This window comes from Sus scrofa, chromosome 14, assembly GCF_054392235.1.
Source record: "Sus scrofa isolate SSC_HxYL_T2T_F1_AM1 chromosome 14, Sscrofa_HxYL_maternal_Yorkshire_Landrace_v2.0, whole genome shotgun sequence".
Classification (NCBI taxonomy): domain Eukaryota; kingdom Metazoa; phylum Chordata; class Mammalia; order Artiodactyla; family Suidae; genus Sus; species Sus scrofa.
The window spans coordinates 129,375,055-129,395,526 of NC_139396.1; the positions used below are offsets into that span (position 1 = coordinate 129,375,055).

Sequence of the window (20,472 nt, forward strand, 5' to 3'; positions counted from 1 at the left end):
AGCCCTACTTCAGATCTACTGAGAGGGTCTACATAGTGGGACCAAGGAATCTGTACCTTTGTAAAGCTTCCCAGAAAATTCCAATGCTTACTTGCTAGGTTTGGAAACCTCCAGGAAGATGATGGTCCTTTCCCCCGAAGCACTCTCCTTGAACAAAGTTATCAAGTAAACAAAAATACTTAAACCCTAAAATCTCAGCACCTCAAAAACAACTTCAAGGCTTACACTCTTGCTAAGGTACATAGAACTCCCTTAAAAGAAACACCAACTAGAATAGTACTTTTCTATCTCTTACCAAAATGGTTAAAAAAAAAATTTTTTTAAGCCCCCTATACTGTTGGTCAGCATCCTTGAAGATGCCATATAAATGGAAGCAATTTTATTCCAGATATCTAAATAACTCAACATGGTTTTTATTTTACTTCGGCCAGAAAACTCACAGCTAAATGTAGTGTGCAATTACAGAAACCACCTGATTTAAAGGTCCTGGCACATCCTTTTTTCCTCTCTGTTCCAATCTTTTGTTAAGTCTTCTCTTTTTTTTTTTTGTCTTTTTAGGGCTGCACCCACAGCATATGGACCCCCAGGCATATGCACCCCCAGGCTAGAAGGCTAATCAGAGCTGTAGCCACCGGCCTATGCCATAGCCAGAGCAACGCAGGATCCAAGCCGCATCTGAGACCTACACCACAGCTCACGGATCTTTAACCCGCTGGGCAAGGCCGGGGATCGAACCTGTAACCTCATGGTTCCTAGTCAGATTCGTTTCTGCTACGCCATGACAGGAAATCCCTTTTGTTAAGTCTTCTGATGCATGTTCTTGTGCTTGAAATTTTGTAGTTATGTATTTTGCTATTGCAAATCACCTTAAATCCATTTTACAAGTTGGATATATTAATTAAACATGAAATAATGATAGTTTAGCACTTCTAACATCACACAAAATCAGACTGGGATAAAGAAATTTGGCATTCAAGTTCAATCTCAGTGCCATCCACCTTTAGGGACAACCTCCTCTGAACTACTGGCTGTGTCAAAAGTATTCAGGTATAAATTTAAAAGACTCTGGGCTGGGTGACAAAGCAGAGCCCAGCCCCGCAGTATGCCATTTAGATGTGGAATTTGAACTCTCCTTAGTCAGACTTCTGACTCAATTTGTTTGTGGGCCCAGGCTATGGCACAGGCTTTGAAACCACATCATAGCCACATAAGATGTATGAGCCTATGCAAGTTGGCCTGAAAACCCCCAGAATGTTTCAAAATGTTCTTGGTTACTCTATAACCATTTTCTCAAGAAAATGAGGCAATAAAGTAATTGAGGTACTTGTAGCTGAGCTGTGCCTTGATCCAGCTTCACTTCACACTCGGTGCAAACAGAAGCTGTTAATGCTAAGGGGTGGCCCATCAAAGAGACTTTTTGCCCTCTTAGTCTCAAAGACCAACTGTCATTTCTTAGGAATATAATTCAAAAACATATAGCAAAGTAGAATAACCTAATTGATCAAGAAGTCATCGGTCTCTCAAAAGTCCCATACAAGTCCCTCTGAACCCCATGGGCTTTTAAACAGTCCCAATAACAACCACCCATAACCCAAAGCCTAACCCTTCACTAAACATAACCTTGTGTAGTTACTCTATGTCTGAGTTTCTTCATTTAATAAATGAAACTTCTAATAGTATCAACCTCATTCATTGTTGGGAGGATTAAATGAGATCACATTTGTAAAGGGTTTAGAACAATGGCTGGCCCATAATTAGCACACAATACACAGCAGCTACCATTAGTATTTTTTTAACAGTACCGCTGTATCTCCACACCTTCTATGTGTTAGCCATAGCGCTACACTCTCTCTATACATCATCCTCATCTGTACCACAACTTTAAAAGACAAGTACTACTATTATCACTTTACAAATGAGGGCACTAAGGTTTCAGGGGCTAACCTTGCGCAAAGTCATACAGCTAATACACAGACAAGATAAGGTTTGAACTCAGATCAGGCTTCAAGACTTCATTTTCCCACCACACCAAGATGGCTTTAATTCTTGACTTGCTGGATTAAAAATAAAGCAGAAAGTACAGGAGTTCCTGTTGTGGCTCAGTGGCAACAGACCCAACTAGCATCCATGAGGACATGGGTTTGATCCCTGGTCTTCCTCGGTGGGTTAAGGATCCGGCATTGCCCACCATGAGCGGAGGTGTAGGATGCAGATACAGCTTGGATTTGGCGTTGCTGTGTCTGTGGTGTAGGCCAGCAGCTGTAGCTCCCATTTGACCCCTAGCCTGGGAACTTCCATATGCTGTGGGTATGGCCCTAAAAAGCAAAAAAAAAAAAAAAAAAAAAAATTAAGGCAGAAAAGTACAAAGCAATGACATCTACGTAGTTCACCATGACATGGTAATTTGATTTTTAAAATGCTATGTGAATGAGGAATTCTTCTGTGGTGCAGCAGGTTAGGGATCTGTCACTGCAGTGGTGCAGGTTTGATCCCTGGACCCAGGGAACTTTCACAAGCTGCAAGTTTAAAAAATAAAAAAAAAAGCCACATGAATGGGAAAAAAATCCAGTAATTTTTGCAGCAAACTGTTAACAGTGTTTACCTCTGGGAGGTAAGACTAGAGAAAGGCGTGGTGAAGGCTTTCACCTTGGGCTGTCCACATTTTTATATGATTTGATCTTTTATAACAAGCAAAAGGGTTTTTATGCAAGCTTTTTAAATGAGGTGTAACACGAATAGAGAAAAGTACATGAATCATAAAAAAAAAAAAAAAAAAAAACAGCTAGACGGATACTCAAAGAGCACCCATGGAGTCTGTGCCAAATAAAAAGAACATTTCATGACTTCCAAAGCCCCCTCACGCTCCTCCCTATCACCAACCTCGTGGCAAAAGTTTCTGTGATCCTGACTTTTAACATGATAGATTAATTTTGCCTGATTAATTTCATATAACTGTACAGTGGCATTCCACTTTGTCTGACTCATTCCTCACAACATCCTGTGTTCCTGTCTGTCTCATCCATGTCATTGTGCATGGTTGGAATTCCTTCACTAACGTTGCTGCAGTGTTTTACCACATTATCTATATGATATAAATATACTTATTTATATACCACCATTTATTTTTCCAGTCCACTGTTAGACATTTGCATTGTTTTGAGTTTGGGTCTCTAGTGAAGAGCGCTGCTTTGAAGATTCTTTTTTTTTTTTTTTTTTTTTTTGCTTTTTAAGGGCTGCACTGCAGCATGTAGATACTCCCAGGCTAGGGGTCTAATCAGAGCTACAGGTGCCAGCCTACACCACAGCCACAGCAATGCAGGATCCGAGCCACATCTTCGACCTACACCACAGCTCATGGCAAAGCCAGCTCCTTAACCCACTGAGCAAAGCCAGGGATCGAACCCACAACCTCATGGTTCCTAGTTGGATTGTTTCCCCTGTGCCACAATGGGAATTCCTGCTTTGAAGATTCTTGACATATCTTTTGGACATGTTTCTATTGAGCATTTAACTTGAATTTGGGGGTCATAGGGTCTGGTCATGTTCAGCTCTGGAGGTGTACTTTTTATAATTTTTTAAAAAGAAGTGGATATAAATCATTGCTACATCACCTGAATTTTACAGATAGAATTTTTCTCTATCTGTATGCATTTGACATTTTTATCCTATATAAGTCACTTCTATGTCCTTATTTTCTTATTTTACATGAATAGTTCTACCTATTAAAATTAGGCCAAGTTCTTGATCAAGAACCTGACCTCCTACAAGACCAAAGTGTTCTTCAGAAAGTCGTTTTTCATGTTTATGGCATTTATGAAGAAGGCAGGGTACTACACATGTGAAAATACACTACGGACCTCAGTTAAGGACAAGCTTTCCAGGGCACCCACTACGGCACTAGTGATAGTATCGATAATCACACAGGGTGCTGAGTGCAATAGAGAAATTACCTTTTTCATCTTGGGTTTATCACGGGTACATTTTGTTCTGGTCTTGGCTCAGCTGCCACTTCCAGGCCCACCCGTCTGGGCAAGATGGATCTGCCTACTCTCTGATCATCTTCATTTGCCACAAAAACTACCCCCAAATCTCCTCCTGACCACACAGCAGGATTTTCTCTGGCAAATCCTCCAGCTCCTCTGCCCTTCTGTTCTTCCCTGTCCACATGGCCATGGCATGCCATGGTTGGACTGTCATCTCTTCCAGATGGAGCCATGGTGTCTAGCTTTTCAGGAGGAACAGGAAGGGGAGATGCTGCTCTCTGCTAGGCTCTGAGCTCCAGGAGCACTCGGGCTGAGCCACAGAGCAGCTGGAGGCCAGCCAGCCAACCCCATGGGCACACCGGACTCTGGGGTGGCGATCCTGGGAGAGTCCTACCCCTCGTGTTGATGCCTGAACCACCATTAGCCCTTCTCAGAGCTGGGGGCTGGGTAATATTTGGCCAATGAAATGCTGACAGTTATGGCTTATCAGGAGGCAGAATAGAGTGGTTAAAGCTGGCCCATGAGTCAATCTGCCTGACTTCAAATCCCAGCGATTCAATTTACTGTGTGTCCTGTGTCTCTGTGTCACGGGTTGTAGGAAGCAAAGAACATAATGCAAGTGCACACCTAGCAGAGCAGGCACTCAAAAATATTAGCTGCTATTAAAACATTATTAGGACAAAGAGGTAAAGGCCATGGGCTATGAAGCCAGACTGCTCAGCCAAATTCCAGCTCTGTTACCCACTACTGTATAAGGGCAAAGTACTTAATGTTTCCATGGCTCAGTTTCTTCATCTGTAAAATGGGCTTCTTAATTGCATCTCCCTCACAAGATACTGGTGAGGATTACTGAAAGAAGATATTAAGCACTTAGAACACTGCCTGGAATATAAAATATCTTATATATAGTTTAACTATGGTCATTGTTGTAAGCCAATCAAATAAGTATTTTTCATACAGATCTTTCAAGTATAAACGAAGGCACTTGTAATTAACATAAGAGTCATTTGGGCACAGATACAGATGAATAACACGAATTCCTCTGAAAACATTTCTGAATTTATAATACATTTTCTCAATCAACTGGTGATTGAAAGTACAACTAATGCCATAATGAGAGTCTGAGACACTTTTCAACAAAAAAATGGGCCCTCATATTCCCAGGGTACAAAATTATTGGCTTGCATGCTTATTATTTTATTTTATCTTCACGGAGAATTGAACCCCAGACAAGGCACAATGATATCCCCGGGGTCATGCAGTATGGTGCTCAAGACTAGAGCTAAGCCTGAGTCCCTGCTCTGGACCCTGTAAAAGGTACACTGTAAAGCTGTACAGAGGTTCTGGCAGCTTCTCTAGGATCTTCTCTGAGATGTACTCAAAGTCAAATCATCCTTTAAAAATTAATTTTCTGGAGTTCCCATTGTGGCTCAGCAGTATCGAACCAGACTAGTATCTGTGAGGACAGGGGTTCAATCCCTGGCCTCGCTCAGTGGGTTAAAGGATCTGGCGTTGCCATGAGCTGTGGTATAGGTCACACACACAGCCTGGATCCCACATTGTTGTGGCTGCGGTGTGGGCTGGCAGCTCAGCTCCGATTCGACCCCTGGAACTTCCATATGCCACGGGTGCAGCCCTAAAAATACAATAATAATAATAATTTTCTGATATAGCCACTTTTGCTTATTTTTAATGAGCCTTTACTTTTTCTTTAACAAAGAAGTTCAATCATTGAAAATTTTTATAAATTCAAATTACCTGACCTACAGACACGGAGCTTCTCCTCTGTAAAAAAAAAGAAAAGAATATCCAGGTCCCTCTCCTCCAGGAAGCAATGGCAAGTGACAGCTTAGGGACTGAGCACAGCTTGGAAGCCAGCCCTAAACTAGTCTCAGCACGAGAGCAATTCTAGGTGCTTTTCCCAGTCCTGCTCAGACTAGAAAAGTGACCTCAACAGTTAGATGATAATCTCCTCTCAATCATCTCTCCCATTGCAATACCTTAACACCATTCCTCTCAGCTCTCTCCTCCTCAAAGACAAGCCAGCGAGGTTGGCATCCAGGAGTCTGGGTAAGGGGCAGGGTCTCTGGTCAGAGGGATATAACATGGCTTGGTGAATTTCAAGCTGGTAAATTCAAGCATTCACTTCCATGCTCTTCCCTGTAATCCATCCTCTTCCTCCTCTCCTTAGATGAGCGGGAGCAGCTAATATTTCCCAGGTGATCAATTGCACAGAATGTGGGAGTAGAGAGCAAGGGCCATTAATGCATAATGAACCTTTATGGAAAATTCTCGTTTTTCACAACATGACAGATAAACTCTGTGCTTTTGACCTCAAGGACACCATGTAAACCTAGTTGAGTCTGGAAATAACACTCTTAAAAATCAGAAAAATCAGAGTATCCATTATTAAGCACCCCTTAGGATACCTGAGTGAAAACCAGAGGCTCTTAGCAAAGGCCTCCCCAGGACTCAAGAGGCAAATGAGCAATTCCTCCTACCAAGGGCACCCCCTTATCTCTGGCCCCACCCCTTCCTGTCTTTAGTCAGTTGCTGGGACAGAAAAACAGTCAACATAAACTCTGCAGCAATTTTGGCCTGGGTGTGGATTCTCTGAAGGCTTCCCTTGAAAGCAACTAGAGGAAATAAGAAATTGGCATGGAAATGAAAAAAAAAAAAAAAAAAGGAGATAGACAAGTGTGGATTTAGAGCAGGAATTGATAGTGAAAAAATGTCAGGGGACAATTGCAAATGTGTGCCTGCATCATCAGGGAGTCCAAGGTAGAGGCTTAAATGAGAAACTGGGAAAAGGAAGAAAGATAGTTTATGTCCATTTAAAGTTGGAGATCTGCACTGAAATTTTAACTTTATTACAATAACACAGAGGAAAAGATTGAAGAACAAAAGCAGCTGTTCACACACACAAATGTGTTGTTTGATTTCCTCCAGAAACTGGCAAAATTAAGCTCTGGTGTTCAGGATGCATATTTGGGGGATAAAACTATAAACTAGAAGGTAATTACCAGAAATCAGCATAGGGTTATGTGTAATGAGCTGCTGGGGTCCTTGCAATGTTCTGCTTCTTTTTTCTTTTTTTTTTTTTTTTTTTTAGGGCTGCACCTGCAGCATGTGGAAGTTCCCAGGCTAGGGGTCGTGGAATGGGAGCTGCAGCTGGCCTACACCACAGGCGCAGCAACGTGGGGTCAGAGCCGCATCTGCTTGTAGCAACACCAGATCCTTAACCCACTGAGGCCAGGGATTGAACCCACATCCTCATGGATGCTAGTCGGTCCATAACCTGCTAAGCCACAATGGGAACTCTACAATGCTACAATGTTCCGTTTCTTGATTTGGGTGGTAACACTACAGGTATGTATTTTATAACCATTTGCTGTGCTTTTATGACTATTTATTTAATTTCACAATTTAAAAAAGAAGTAAAAAAGTTAAAAAAGGAAAAAGAAACAATTTCAAGTACACAAGATTACAGAGTAATATTTGGGAGCTTAAATAGTTTAACAAAAGACTGGAACCACTACCAGAACAATTCAATTCATGCAAGAGAAAGCAAACATAGTCATTCAAATAAAAGGCACTACTCTCCTAGCCTAATTTTATGGTTTGCTTTGGTGTGGAGACTCAAAGTCTGCCTGTACACAAACATAGCAAACTGATCTGACCAGAATGATAAACGCAGCATGCCTACCAGCCAAAAGGTGTGTATAACTTACTAGATGCTCACATCTCCTCACTACTCTTCACTGTTTACAGAGAAATCTCGCATAATTTAACTCACAGCCAATGGCTAGAATTATCCCATTGCAGAGATTAAAAAAAAAAAGAAAGAAAGAAAGAAAGAAAAAGCAGCCTCAGATAGTAGATAGCTCACCCCAGGTAGAGCTCAAGTAAGAAGCAGAAATCAGACTCACACCAGATCTGAGACAGCCACCTCAGAGACCCTTTATGACAACGATTTTCCCATCCCCAGGAAGTTAGGAGGCCAATGATTTTTCCACATGGAAATAATGAGATGAATAAACAGGTAAATTACTGTTAGCAAGAAAATGTCACCGCCTGAGTCACTTTCACTTTTCTATTAAAGCACCAGCCAAGGGCATCATAAAGATTAGCTTCCCTCAATAGACCATGACAACCTTGAGAGTGGAGCTGTGTTTCTCATTTGGGACTCCAGGGCTTTGCACGGTTTCTAGAATATGCTATATGGTCATGAAACATGTGCTAATAAATAAACAAACATACGAGAGTATAAACTAATGAGTTCATAGTATTGTGTTTTCTACTCCATACCATCATTCCTGCACAGTGCCACTTGCATTGCTTTTAAAAGCATCTCAAGGAGTTCCCGTCGTGGTTAAGGAATCTGACTAGGAACCATGAGGTTGCGGGTTCGATCCCTGGCCTTGCTCAGTGGGTTAAGGATCCAGCGTTGCCCTGAGCTGTTGTGTAGGTCACAGATGTGGCTCGGATCCCGAGTTGCTCTGGCTCTGGTGTAGGCCAGCGGCTACAGCTCTGATTCGACCCCTAGCCTGGGAACCTTCATATGCCATGGGAGCGGCTCAAGAAAAAGGCAAAAAGACAAGAAGAAAAAAAAAAAAAGGGCATCTCAAACGACTGGCAGTAACTGCCCTTTTAACAGATGGCCAATATATATATTCTCCAATTCTTAATTCTTCAATGTCATACATAAATTCCGAAGTGGAGAGGGCTGACAGGTTAATTATAGACACAAAGACAGGGACAAATGCACTATGAGGTAAGCGAATCTAAATGTGACTTCCCTGGATAAGCATTTATTAATAAGCCTGTAGAGATTTACTGGGCACAGCCAGGTTCCGCTTAGTGCCAGGCTTGGGGGCGGGGTCCAGATTTGGGGAAGGCACAGTTTCTGCACTTGAGGAATGCTGCTGGTGGCTGAGAAGACATTGTGTACCTGCAAGAATAATCAAAGAGGTCCCCATGGGACAGCAGGTGAAAGATGGGGAGAAGATAGGGCCTAGGAACTGAAGTACCTGCCCCTTTTGGGAGCGGGATGGTCACAGAAGACCCCATCACACCACTAAGCCCACCTGGAAGGAAATGCAGTTGGGGCCATCGCTGGAGAAAAACCGAAGAGGAGGCCCCAGCTCTTTTCCTCCTGCACCTCTCACCATATTCTTTCAGGGGCTGGAGGCAGGGACTTAAGTCAAAAAGACCCTTAGGGATCTTCCCCTTCCCTCTCTACCTTCCTACTCCAAGAAAAAAGGAGAATGTTCAAATGGCTGGGAAGGCAGGTCTAGGGTCACCTTCAGCAAGAGGATAAGCCTAAGAATGAAATGAGCGGCCTAGCAAGGTGTGGACACCAGAGGGCTGTTTGCTCCTTTCTTTCAATATTTCTTAGCCCCTCTCTAGGTGTCACAGTGAATGTGGCAACTCTCGGTGGGGCATTAAACTTCCCTTTAGCCCAGATTAGATGATCAAAGCCTGGGCCTGGAAACACTGAGCCTGGGTCTCCCTTGGGTTTCTGCTTTATTTAGGAGTGATGGATCTGGTCATCTCTGACTGAACCTGGGCCCTTCCAAACAGAGGAGGGCCTTCCAAAAATTTTTCAAGTACCAACTTCCCTCAGACGCACCCACACAAGGTGGGAACCCCACCCCTGGGGGAAAAGGGCTGATCGATTAATAATCCCGAAAAGGAGTAGACTATCCAACAAGGTTTTTATTCGGGTTGGTTTTTTTCCAAAAATCCCACCATTTCTCCAAAAGACATTAGAGAGGTGAAACCTGCTCATGGATCAAGTCCAAAGAGTAAGAAACTAGTTGTTTCGATTGCTGTATTTAAAGTTAATATCACTAGCCCACCCATTCCACTTCATTTTCCAGGTCGTTCCTGCTACTTCAAACTACTTTCTGCCACTCTGCGGCTTCTGAAGAACGGGGAAGTGCTATCTCCCAGCGTGCGGCATCTGCGGAGATCCTCGGCCCCTGGATCTCTCCGCCCCTCGCCGGCTGACAAAGCGCATCCACACATCGGCCATGCTTCCGGGGCGAAGAACGAAAACTACCCCCTTCTTTCCCGCGAACGAGGTAAGTAGATGCTCTGCAGCCGGCAGGCTCGCCCTAGAGCGCGGCGTTAGGCAAGGGCGGCGAGAGCCGCGGGCCCAAGGCGCGCGGAAAGCGCTTGGCGCACCTGGCGCACCTGGATGCGCCCGGCAGTCCCGGCTCGGTCCCAGGCTCCCAAAACCGCCGTCTCCGCCAGCGCCTGCCGGGCCCCCGCCGCCCCAGGTCCCCTCCAGGACACGCCACTCCCCAGCCTGGGATGGCCCTGCTCCCCTCGCGTCGCCGGCTGCTCTTACCCGAGAGATGGCGAGAGGCTGCTCGAAGTCCTTGCCCCCCACGAGACGGAAGCCCCACGGCCCCGGGCCCTGGAGAACAATTTGCTGGGTGGTCATGGCGCGGTGACGGCGGGCGGCGACCCGAGCGGACAGACCTGGCAGGAGGCAGAACGGCGCGCTGGGCTCCCCGGCAGCTGTCGGAAAAAGAGCGCGCGGCTTGGGCCCCGGGAGCCTGGGGCGGGCGGGAGCTGGGCGGGAGGAGGGCGGCGGCGGCTCCGCCCAGGTCGCGTCGCCGGCCGCCCGCCCAGCCCGTCCTCCCTCCCGCGGCCCGCAGCCGCACCCCGCCCCGCGTGCCCGCCGAGGGTTCCCGCCGGGAGTTAGGCAGAGAAAGCCCGGGGTCGGGTCAGGGGAGGAGTGGGGGCTCGAGATCTCAGCAGCCCCGCCCCGGCCCCCAGCGCCACCTCCCTGCCTTCCCACCTGCCACCCGGCTGCGCTCCCAGCCCCGCCGCAGGCGCCAGGTGAGAGGCCGGCAGGTTCGGGCGACCGCGGAGGAGACAAAGCTTCGCGTTTTAAAACGAGTTTAGAAGTGCTGTGCAAAGTCAGCCCTTTGAGGTCAGCTCCATTTTTCATATTTGCTTTTTTGTAAACGACAATTACATGTTAAAGGTGCTTTTCGAGTGGTCTTATTTGAAAATCTGAAGCAGTCAGGGCATTTATAGCCCCATTTTACAGATGAGTTAACTGGGTCGGCCTGAGATTAGAAGACTTGCCTGAGGCCACGGAGCTCTGGCAACGGTGTAACTGGACTGTTGCCCAGGTTCCCCGAGCTAGAGAACCCCACACTGGAACTTTTCTAATGCTAATGAGACCATCGCTGGAAGTTACAAGTGGACTTCAAAACCTTCCTAGAAACCTTTCCTCCCGGCTTGTATTCGCTGTCGGTTCTGACCTTCCCAACAAATGAGACCTCGTGTCTGACGCGGGGCAGAGCCGGAAAGGGAACTGGGTTAAGTCCGAGGACCTGGGTTCCCAGCCTGCCACTAGCCTCCTCACTGGGCTTTGCCCGCCTCGCCCTGGAGTACATACTCCAAGGCAAATCAGACCACGTCTCCTTGTCCCCTGGGTCCCCTACTTCACTCTAAGTCAAGTTGAAATCCCTAAAATGCTTGTAGGGGCACCCACGAAATGGCCCCAACTCCCTCTCTGATCTCATCCCCTTCTGCTGCTTCCCAGCCCACACTGTCCTTGTTGCTACTGCCTCAGGGCTTTGATCAGGCCCTCTGGAATGCTTTTCTCTCAGCCATCCTAAGACTCCCCCTTTGTTCAGATGTCATAATCTCAGGCCATCTCTGAGACTCTATTTAAAACCTCTCTAGAACACCCTGTCATCTTCTCCTGCTTTTATTTTCCCATTGTGTTTATCACCATCAGACATACTCAATATTTCATTTATCCTCCTCCCACATCCCCTGCCCCACTCACCCCTAAGCATTAGTTTCAAGAGGGTAGGTGTTTTTATCTGTTTAGGTCACTTCCGTATCCCAGTGCCTAAGAATAGTGCCTGGTACATGATATTTAATGAATGCAGTACATTGGCCAACCTTATGACCTTTGGGATCCAGGTTCTTCATAGTTTTCTTTGTTCTCATTTATCCTGCCACCTGAGCCTGAGTGTTCTGTCTCCTTGTGATCCTGGCCTACCTACCCAGAAGCCTTGTGCACAGGTTCACACACAAAAGGATCATCTTACTTGTCCAATTTTGTCACAGCACAAATGCCTAGTTTGGGGAGTTGCCAACATGGCTCAGCAGTAACAAACCTGACTAGTATCCATGAGGATGGGTGTTCCATCCCTGGCCCCGCTCAGTGGGCGAAGGATCTGGCGTTGCCGTGGCTGTGGCTATGGCGTAGGCTGGCAGCTCTAATTCGACCCCTAGTCTGGGAACCTCCATACACCGCAGGTGCAGCCCTAAAAAAAACAAAAACAAGCAAACTACAGCAAAAACCCCACAAATGCCTAGTTTGGGAATGGTTTACTTGAATTTAAAAATCAAAGTGGATTTATATTATTTATCCATCCCTTTCATCTTGAATCTTGATTTTTTTTCCAATGGAGTATAGTTGATTTACAATGTGTTAGTTTCAGGTGTACAGCAAAGCGACTCAGTATATATATATATATATATATATATACACACACACACACACACACACACACATACTCTTTTTCAAATTCTTTTCCATTATATGTTATAACAAGATAATGAACAAGAACAAGAGTAGTAGGGGAATTCCCTTGTGGCTTGGCAGATTAAGGATCCAGCATTGTCTCAGAGCAGCCTAGGTCACTGCTGAAGTGAAGGTTGGATCCCCGGCCTGGGAACTTCCACATGCCACAGGCACGGCCAAAAAAAAAAGAACATAGGCCCTTGTTGTTGTTTTATATATAGTAGTGTATATCTGTTAATACCAAACTCCCAATTTATCCCTCCATCCTTTTTTTTTTTTTTTTTTTCTTTTTAACCACAACTGCAGCATGTGTAATTTCCTGGGCCAAGAACTAAAACACCACAACGGTAACCCCAAGCCACTTCAGTGACAATGCCAGATCCTTAACCCGCTGCACAAGAAAACTCCCTGATATTACTGAATCTGAGAAAAAGGAATGGAGTTACAACTAGGAGACAGCCACCTGCTTCATCAAAGTCAAAAATTATACCGTCTTTGATTAAGATCCTCCTGATTTAAAATATGCTTCTGTTTCAAGACCCTGCAGAATTTGGGAGAATCACCATATTTGGGTCTGCCCTAAGATGTGAAGCAGTTTTGAATATTTTGTGTCCTAGGAAGAGAACACGGTGGAAGAACCACAACTTCTATGCTTCCCAGAGGTGGGAACTGCATTTCATTCATTCCCTGGGTGTCCTGCTAGCATGCACCTGAAACATCGTAGTTGCCAACAACCTCATTCTATAGAATATCCTTTTCAGATAGAGGGCACTAGTATGTTTGTAAGGTTGCTTCATTTAGCTATTAAAAGTTCTCAGTTGCAGTCTGGCTCTACCTATCGAGAGCTATAAAATAGTCAACACTCTGACCAGGTCATCCCCTTTCTGGGCACTGATTCCAAGGACATAACTTAAAAGAAGAAAAAAAGCTATATGTACACAAAGATATTTATAGCTGCATTATTTATAATGACAAAACAAAAACAATCAAATAAAAAAACCCTGAGTTAACCAGCAAGAGAAATGTGGCTAAATATGGTATGGCCATATGAGGGAATAGTATGTACCATAAAACGATAATCATGAAGACTATGAGAAGGCAGGGACATGTGTTTTCAAATATGTAAAAAAGTGGAACCAAGTTATTTGTAAACCAATTATTATTTGTAAACAAAATTATTTATACATTTTATGTTAGAAAATAAAAATTATGTCTACCTATTGCCAAAAATTTGGAGAAAGTATAAAACTTTGTATTGGGAGATGGAATTGGGAAAAAAATTTTTTTAATAATTTCCTCTAATGATGATGTAAAGTTTTTAAAATAAAAATCAATTAAATGGCCTCAGCTCCTTGGTTGGAAACTAAATGCTAGTCTTTCTGTGAGTAGGGAACCTCATCCTCAACCTTTTTGATTTCCCTCCTCCTCCTCCTCCTCCTCCTCCTCCTCCAGCAAGCTAGCTCTGAGCTGGGCACACAGCAAATACTCAAAAAATACCCAGTGACAGACTGACAGCTCTGACCCCCAAACCACAGGCAACCTTGTTTTATCTTGAAAACCGTTACTTATTAATCCAAACTCGCCAGTTCGCTCAGACCATTGACTCCTGCAGAGTGCTAGTCGAATGGCCTTAAGCAACCTCTCTGAATGTCAGTTTTCTTGTTATTATTATTATTATGAATTCCATAAAAGTTTTTTGACTTAAATAGCTTTCATAAAATACTTGGGTATGAGGGGTGGGGGTGGGGTGGAGAGGATGCTGAAGAAATGGAAGCAGGGAGGGCAGGAAAAGGACAGAGGGGCAGTGGTCCAGGAATTCAGGGTCTTTCCAGCTCTCAGTCCAGTTTTACAATGTGAACAGGGTGGGAGGCTTCTGCTGGCGATTCTCTCTGTCTGGCTTCTGCAGAGCTGGCTACTCCCACACCCAGGGTGCCATTGCCAGGACCCTCCAGAGCCACAGTGCTGAGACTGCTTACTGGAACAACAGCCCCATTTCTAAAGGACATTGAGACTAGGACTGTGGTAGACTTTACAGATGGTCTTGCTTAATCTCCAGGACAAGTCCTGGACTCGCCCAAGAGACTGCAGAGCTCAAATTCCTGGAGATCGTGGCCATGACCCTTCCTGAGTGAGTGCGGACTGAGCCGCGACCCAAGAGAGAGCTAGATGACTCCCAGGCTCCAGCCGTACACTGGGATCTGAGGCCCGCTCTGCCCAGGGGCTAAAGAGCCGGAAGCTCTGGTCTCGCCACCCCCTGCCCCAGGGTGCACAACAGCTCCCATCCCCAAACCGGTGCAACTGCCCGGGGCACCCTAGACAAATGACATCAGAGTTATTTGCTTCTCTTTTCTCTAAAAAGAACTGAAACCCAAGCTCAGAAGCTAGCAAAACAAAGACATCTTTTCCCGCTGGGTCCTACCCCGCCTGTCTGATCCCCGTCAACCCTCAACCCTGTTCCTAGGGTCAGCGCGTCTGGCACTAGGGTCCCACGCGTGACTCGTCCCCGCGCTTCTGCGGGACAGCTGGTGGCGGGCCCCGCGGGGGAGGTGCCCTGAGCTGCGCCAGGGACCGGGCAGGGACTTGGGCTCCCAATTCTTCCTTTCTCCTGCTTCCTGCTCCAGCCCAGGGGGTGGGGGTGGGGTGGAAAGGTGGAATCCTGAAGTGGCCTTTTGGGATTGGGCGCCTTTCGGATTCCAGTCAATACAGAGCATGCTCAGTGGCACGACCGGCCCTAAGGATACCTGGAGGCATGACCCGGCTGAAAGCCCGCCTGAGCTGATAAGGGTGTGGACAGAGGAGCTGTCAGATCTGATGCTGGCCCTTGCCCCTAGCAGACAAGAAGCTATTTTGTTTACCTGCTTCCTGGCTCCCAGGACACGTGGCACAAAATCATCACAGAGAGGCCAGGGAGTTCCTGGTTGTGGCTCAGTGGTAATAAACAGGACTAGGAACCATGAGAAAGCTGGTCAGATCCCTGACCCTGCTCAGGGGTTAAGGATCCTGCTGCCCTGTGTAGGTTGCAGACGCTGCTCAGATTCAGTGTTGCTGTGGCTGTGGTGTAGAACAGCAGCTGCAGCTCTGATCAACCCCTAGCCTGGGAACTTCTATATGCTACAGGTGTGGCCCTAAAAAAATAAGTAAATAAATAAATAAATACAGAGAGGCTAGACCACCACCCTTTCTCAAGCATCTCTAAATAGTAAAAGAACAAGACATTCCAAAAGAAGATCATAGCTAAGGTGGTTCATATTAAACGTCTGTATTGGAGAAGTGTAAAGACAATTTCATATAATAATGCTGTTCACAAGATAATTAATAGATTAATAAAGATATAATGTATCTGCTAAGACCTGAATTTAAAGTTGTGTGTTTAATATATTTCATTGCTGTTATTACATTTCAGTTGCTTTATCTGTAACCTCATAGGAAAAACTTCAAAAGTTGAAATTGGAGTCTATAGCTCACATGGACCCACCCTTGGTCACCTCGCCAAAAGAGGGTAGGTGGCTTAGGGTCAGAGTTACTCTACAGACCCTAACCCAATACCCAGACAATAAACATTATCCTTATATATTGTTGTATTTCATCCAAGAGCCCAATGAAGTGTCATGATGCCCTTATTCGAGAGGAAGCTGAGGCACTGATGCACCGTCCAGGTCCACCTTCGTGGAAGGACTTATTTTTCCAGCTCCCGGGAGGTGGACAGCCTTCAATTTTTAGCCCCCTCTGGGACTGCCACTGTTGCAGAGAGCTGTCTTGCCCAGGGGCACGCCCTTTTCCAGGACGCCTGTATTCAGGGACTGGTCTTGGTGGGGCTAAGGCACTTACCATTTGTGCCTAACATGAGGCAACTCTGATGGGTCATTATGCTCTCAAACTCCCTGTAGCTCAGCTTCTCCCTCTGCCCAGTTCAGATTCCTCTCATGGCCCCTCCACAGGCATTGAGCCCAAAGGCCCTCCTTCATAAACATCCTGCACAGACACTCTGTCTCTGGAACCAGAGAACCCAGCCTGCGAAAGGTCCAGAGAAGCCAAGAGACTTCCCCAAAATCATCCAGGAACCAAGTAACAAAGCAAAGTCTGGGCTGGGGAGGCAGAGGAAGAGCTATAGGGTCTGGAGGACTTCGTAACAGAAAAAGGAGGTTATTGAGAAGTTCCAAGGATCCCAGGAGATGCTCGTGTCCATAATTCATGGAGGTCCCAAGGGCCAGATCTTCCTCCTCCATGAGCTGGGACACCCACAGCCCAAGTGCCAGCAACTGAACCAGACTAGAAGTGTTTTGTGGGATGGCTTTTTGGATTTCCTCCTTAGAGGAAGTTGAAACTGAGATAAGCTTTAAAAGTATGAGCAAATACGGAGGCAGAGAGGCTATTCTGTGCAGCAGAAACAGAACAACAAAGTAGTAGGAAAGGAGGGGGTGATCTGGTAGAATGATATTATCGGATGATAGACAGGCTGGAAAGTCCTGTGGGGCAGGCTTTGAGTGCCAGTGATCTGCTGTGGTGAGCAGTGGGGACAAGGAAACGTCTTTACCTCCATCTCATCTCATTCCTCCCATGCCACCCATTCTCATTCTCTCTGTAACATCCTCCCCAAATCCATTTCCTTTCAGGGTTTGCTTGTGCTGCTGGCCTTGTCTGGCCATGGCTGATACTGGAAACCAACTATTTATAGCATTTGAGGACAGATGGAGTGGCAGGGCCAGTTTCCATGACGCCAGGGCTCCTGGAGGGTGGCTTCCTCTCTGCTGGGTCTCCACTGGCTCCCCTCAGGGTCTGTCTTCTCTCCTGTTATCTCTGACACACTACTCCAGGTGGTCATTCCTTGGGCAGCATCAAGGCTGCTGTTGGGTATGCTAGCAATGATAACTGACTCCAGGTACCACCACCTGACCCGCCCCCACCCCCTGCATTAGACCACATTCTAAGCCAAAAAGAGGACTCAGCCATCACCGCTGGGTTATGGGCTTGGGGTCTTCCTCGACTTCCAGGACCAGCCACCTAGCCTCTGCCTTCAACTCCTACCCACTGACCAGCGGAGGTTATGAATCCCAAAGGGAGGAAGAAAGGATACAAACTACGGAAGTCTGGACATAAAGGATGTCAGAAAAATAATTAGGTGGGAAAAGAACCATGAAGACATCTGCTATCCAGTCCAACTTTAGCTGCTGTTTTGGGTCTTGGAAATAGGATAAAAAGAGATTTCTGTCATTGGGCAGCTGTGAGGATTTGGCAAATTATTTAGCCCCACTGGGGCTCTTTCTTTCCTCTGTTTAAGGCAATAACTTTCTATTGAACACTCACCACTTGCTACACACTGTTCTATGCACTAGAGGAGTTCTTGTTGTGGCACAGTGGAAAGGAGTCCGACTAGTATCCATGAGGATGAGGGTTCATCTCTGGCCTTGCTCAGTGGGTTAAGGATCTGGTGTTGCTGTGAGTTGTGGTGTAGGTTGCAGAGGCGGCTCGGATCCCACGTTGCTGTGTCTGTGGTGTAGGCTGGCAGCTGTAGCTCCGATTCAACCCTTAACCTGGGAATTTACTTATGCCACCAGTGCAGCCCTAAAAATAAGCAAAAACAAAACAAAACAAAACAAAACAAAACCCAACAGCAAACAAATAGACAAACATTTTCTCTCTTGTGGAGCTTACATTTTTAAAAAAATTTTTTAATGATTTTTATTTTTTCCATTATAGTTGATTTAGGGGCTTACAATAAGCAAGCTTGATGGTATGTTTTGCATATCTAGAGTTACGTAGGTTTGTATGTAATTAAATAAGTAGGTCTATGTCTGTGCATATTTCTACGGCTACAGCAGGATACGTACAAGAATGAGCCTGGATTAGCTTTTTATGCATAAAGTAAGAAAATATTTGAAAAAGTGGTGGGGAAATTGCAGGAGAAGGAGATGTCACATCCTGAGACCTACGGGAGTCCTTAGGATGAACCACCAAGTGAGGGTGCTTGACTTCAAGCAGGATAGAATTCCAGAGTGAGCCAGAGTAACGGAAAAGCAAGTTTATTTAGAGATATCCATTCCAGAGGCAGAATGGGGACTGTTTCAGAAAGTAAGAAAGGCCCCAGGGCATAGGGTTTCATAGGCTAACAAGTGGGAGGAAGAGTCTTGCTATTTCAGGGTAGGGTGGGATTTCCCAGGAATTGGGTCATTGACCACTTTTTGGCCTTGTATGGTCCACCTCTAAACTGTCGTGGTGTACAAAGGAGAGATTTTTAGCGTTACAATGAAGGTATAATGAGGTAAAAATCAATGACTGGATTATTCTTGATACCACCTTGGTTTCAGCTGGTTCCAGCTGGTCTTTATCACATTCCAGTGGTTGCTCCTCTTCTTCATTATCTAGCGTTTGTGTCCTGCCCTTTCCTCCTGTCTCATTCCCCCTTCAGAGATTTTACTCTCATATATTCTTTTTTTTTTTTTTTTTTTTTTTTGTCTTTTCTAGGGACGCACCCATGGCATATGGAAGTTCCCAGCCTAGGGGTGCAATTGGAGCTGTAGCCACCAACCACAGCCACAGCCACAGCAACACGGGATCCGAGCCACCTCTGCGACCTACACCACAGCTCACAGCAACACCAGATCCTTAACCCACTGAATGAGGCCAGGGATCGAACTCACAACCTATTGGTCCCTAGTTGGATTCGTTTCTGCTGCACCACGACGGGAACTCCTACTCTCATATTCTTTTTTTTTTTTTTTTTTCTTTTGTCTTTTGTCTTTTTTGTTGTTGTTTTGTTGTTGTTGTTGTTGCTATTTCTTGGGCCGCTCCCGAGGCATATGGAGGTTCCCAGGCTAGGGGTTGAATCGGAGCTGTAGCCACCAGCCTACGCCAGAGCCACAGCAACGCGGGATCCGAGCCGCGTCTGCAACCTACACCACAGCTCACGGCAACGCCGGATCGTTAACCCACTGAGCAAGGGCAGGGACCGAACCCGCATCCTCATGGTTCCTAGTCGGATTCGTTAACCACTGCGCCACCACGGGAACTCCCTACTCTCATATTCTTAAGGGAAGCAGAAGGGTGATGGTCCAGCTTCTGCAGCTGCTTCACAGCCAGGCAGGGATGTGGACCACTCTGTCAGTGAGTAAAAGTCTCCAGATGCCTGGTTTAGGGGTCCCAGGAACAGTATGTGTTGGAATGCTTTCACAGCCATTGTTTTGATGTGGAACTGTTGTAACCCAGAAGACACAAACTTTACTAAGAGGCAGGGTCCAAAGAGGAAGAGTAGAAGAATGACCATAGCTGGGCCTTGGAGAGGCAGGAACCACCTAAGGCTAAAGAGGGCACTTTTAATGATGGACCAGAAGGCATTAGGGTCTGACTTCTGCTTGTAACAGTGTTACCATGATGCTGGTTCATAAATCTTTTTGAAGTCCCTCTCAGTTTGGCCTGAATTATTAAAATAGGCACAGCGAGTTTTGTTTAGGACTGCACACCCTGCCACCCTGCTTGGCCAGGAGGTAGGCCAAGGTCAATCTGTTGTCCATGACCATTTAAAGAAGTTGAAAGTCTAATTAGGGCATTTCTAGTGGTCAGGGCCAGGCTCTCTAATGTGCTAGTTAAATTTTCTAGGGTTTCCCCATGATAGACAAAGCCTCCCCATGGAGCTGCCAATCCCCTGCCAGTCCTATTTCTGCTAACATGACTCCCGTGGTCCCCCTGGGACAGTATTGAGTATTATTATGTATTGTGACTGTGAATGGGACCAAGTGGCCTAATGTACACTCTACCTCTTTGCCACACATTATCAATATAAGGATAAGCATTTACATAGGAGCCAAATTTTCCCTGGGGTGCCCTTGTCTTTGGGCCTTCATTCTAGGAAGTGCCCCATATCCAGACATATCCTGAAGGTACAATAAGAGATATGGAAACAGTAGAATTTAAGAAGGAAGGGATGAGTTA

General features: G+C 45.8%; 2 protein-coding genes across 5 annotated transcripts in view; one reads left to right on the top strand and one right to left on the bottom strand.

The window, feature by feature from the left end:
- The window catches only part of PDLIM1 (PDZ and LIM domain 1), a 49,615-nt gene extending 39,064 nt beyond the window's left edge, over positions 1 to 10,551 (bottom strand). Inside the window, exon 1 of one of the 2 annotated variants that reach the window (XR_014825565.1) lies at positions 10,339 to 10,551. Coding sequence is in view for 1 of the 2 variants with exons in the window: in NM_001315778.1 (NP_001302707.1) it covers positions 10,339 to 10,434 (96 nt within the window). In the remaining variant the exon portion in view is untranslated. 2 annotated transcript variants of the gene reach the window in all.
- LOC146397002 (uncharacterized) lies at positions 8,821 to 13,893 on the top strand. Of its 3 annotated transcripts, none has more exons than XM_084995014.1 (3): positions 8,821 to 8,972; positions 9,866 to 10,069; positions 12,853 to 13,893. In XM_084995014.1, the coding sequence occupies exons 1-3, from the start codon at positions 8,903 to 8,905 to the stop codon at positions 12,879 to 12,881; spliced, it is 303 nt and encodes a 100-aa protein (XP_084851140.1). In that variant the 5' UTR covers positions 8,821 to 8,902; the 3' UTR covers positions 12,882 to 13,893. The 3 variants fall into 3 exon arrangements, 1 of the variants encoding a protein (XP_084851140.1); XR_014826706.1 differs by having other exon boundaries at positions 8,922 to 9,790; XR_014826707.1 differs by having other exon boundaries at positions 8,923 to 9,333.
- The last annotated feature ends 6,579 nt before the right edge of the window (positions 13,894 to 20,472 follow it).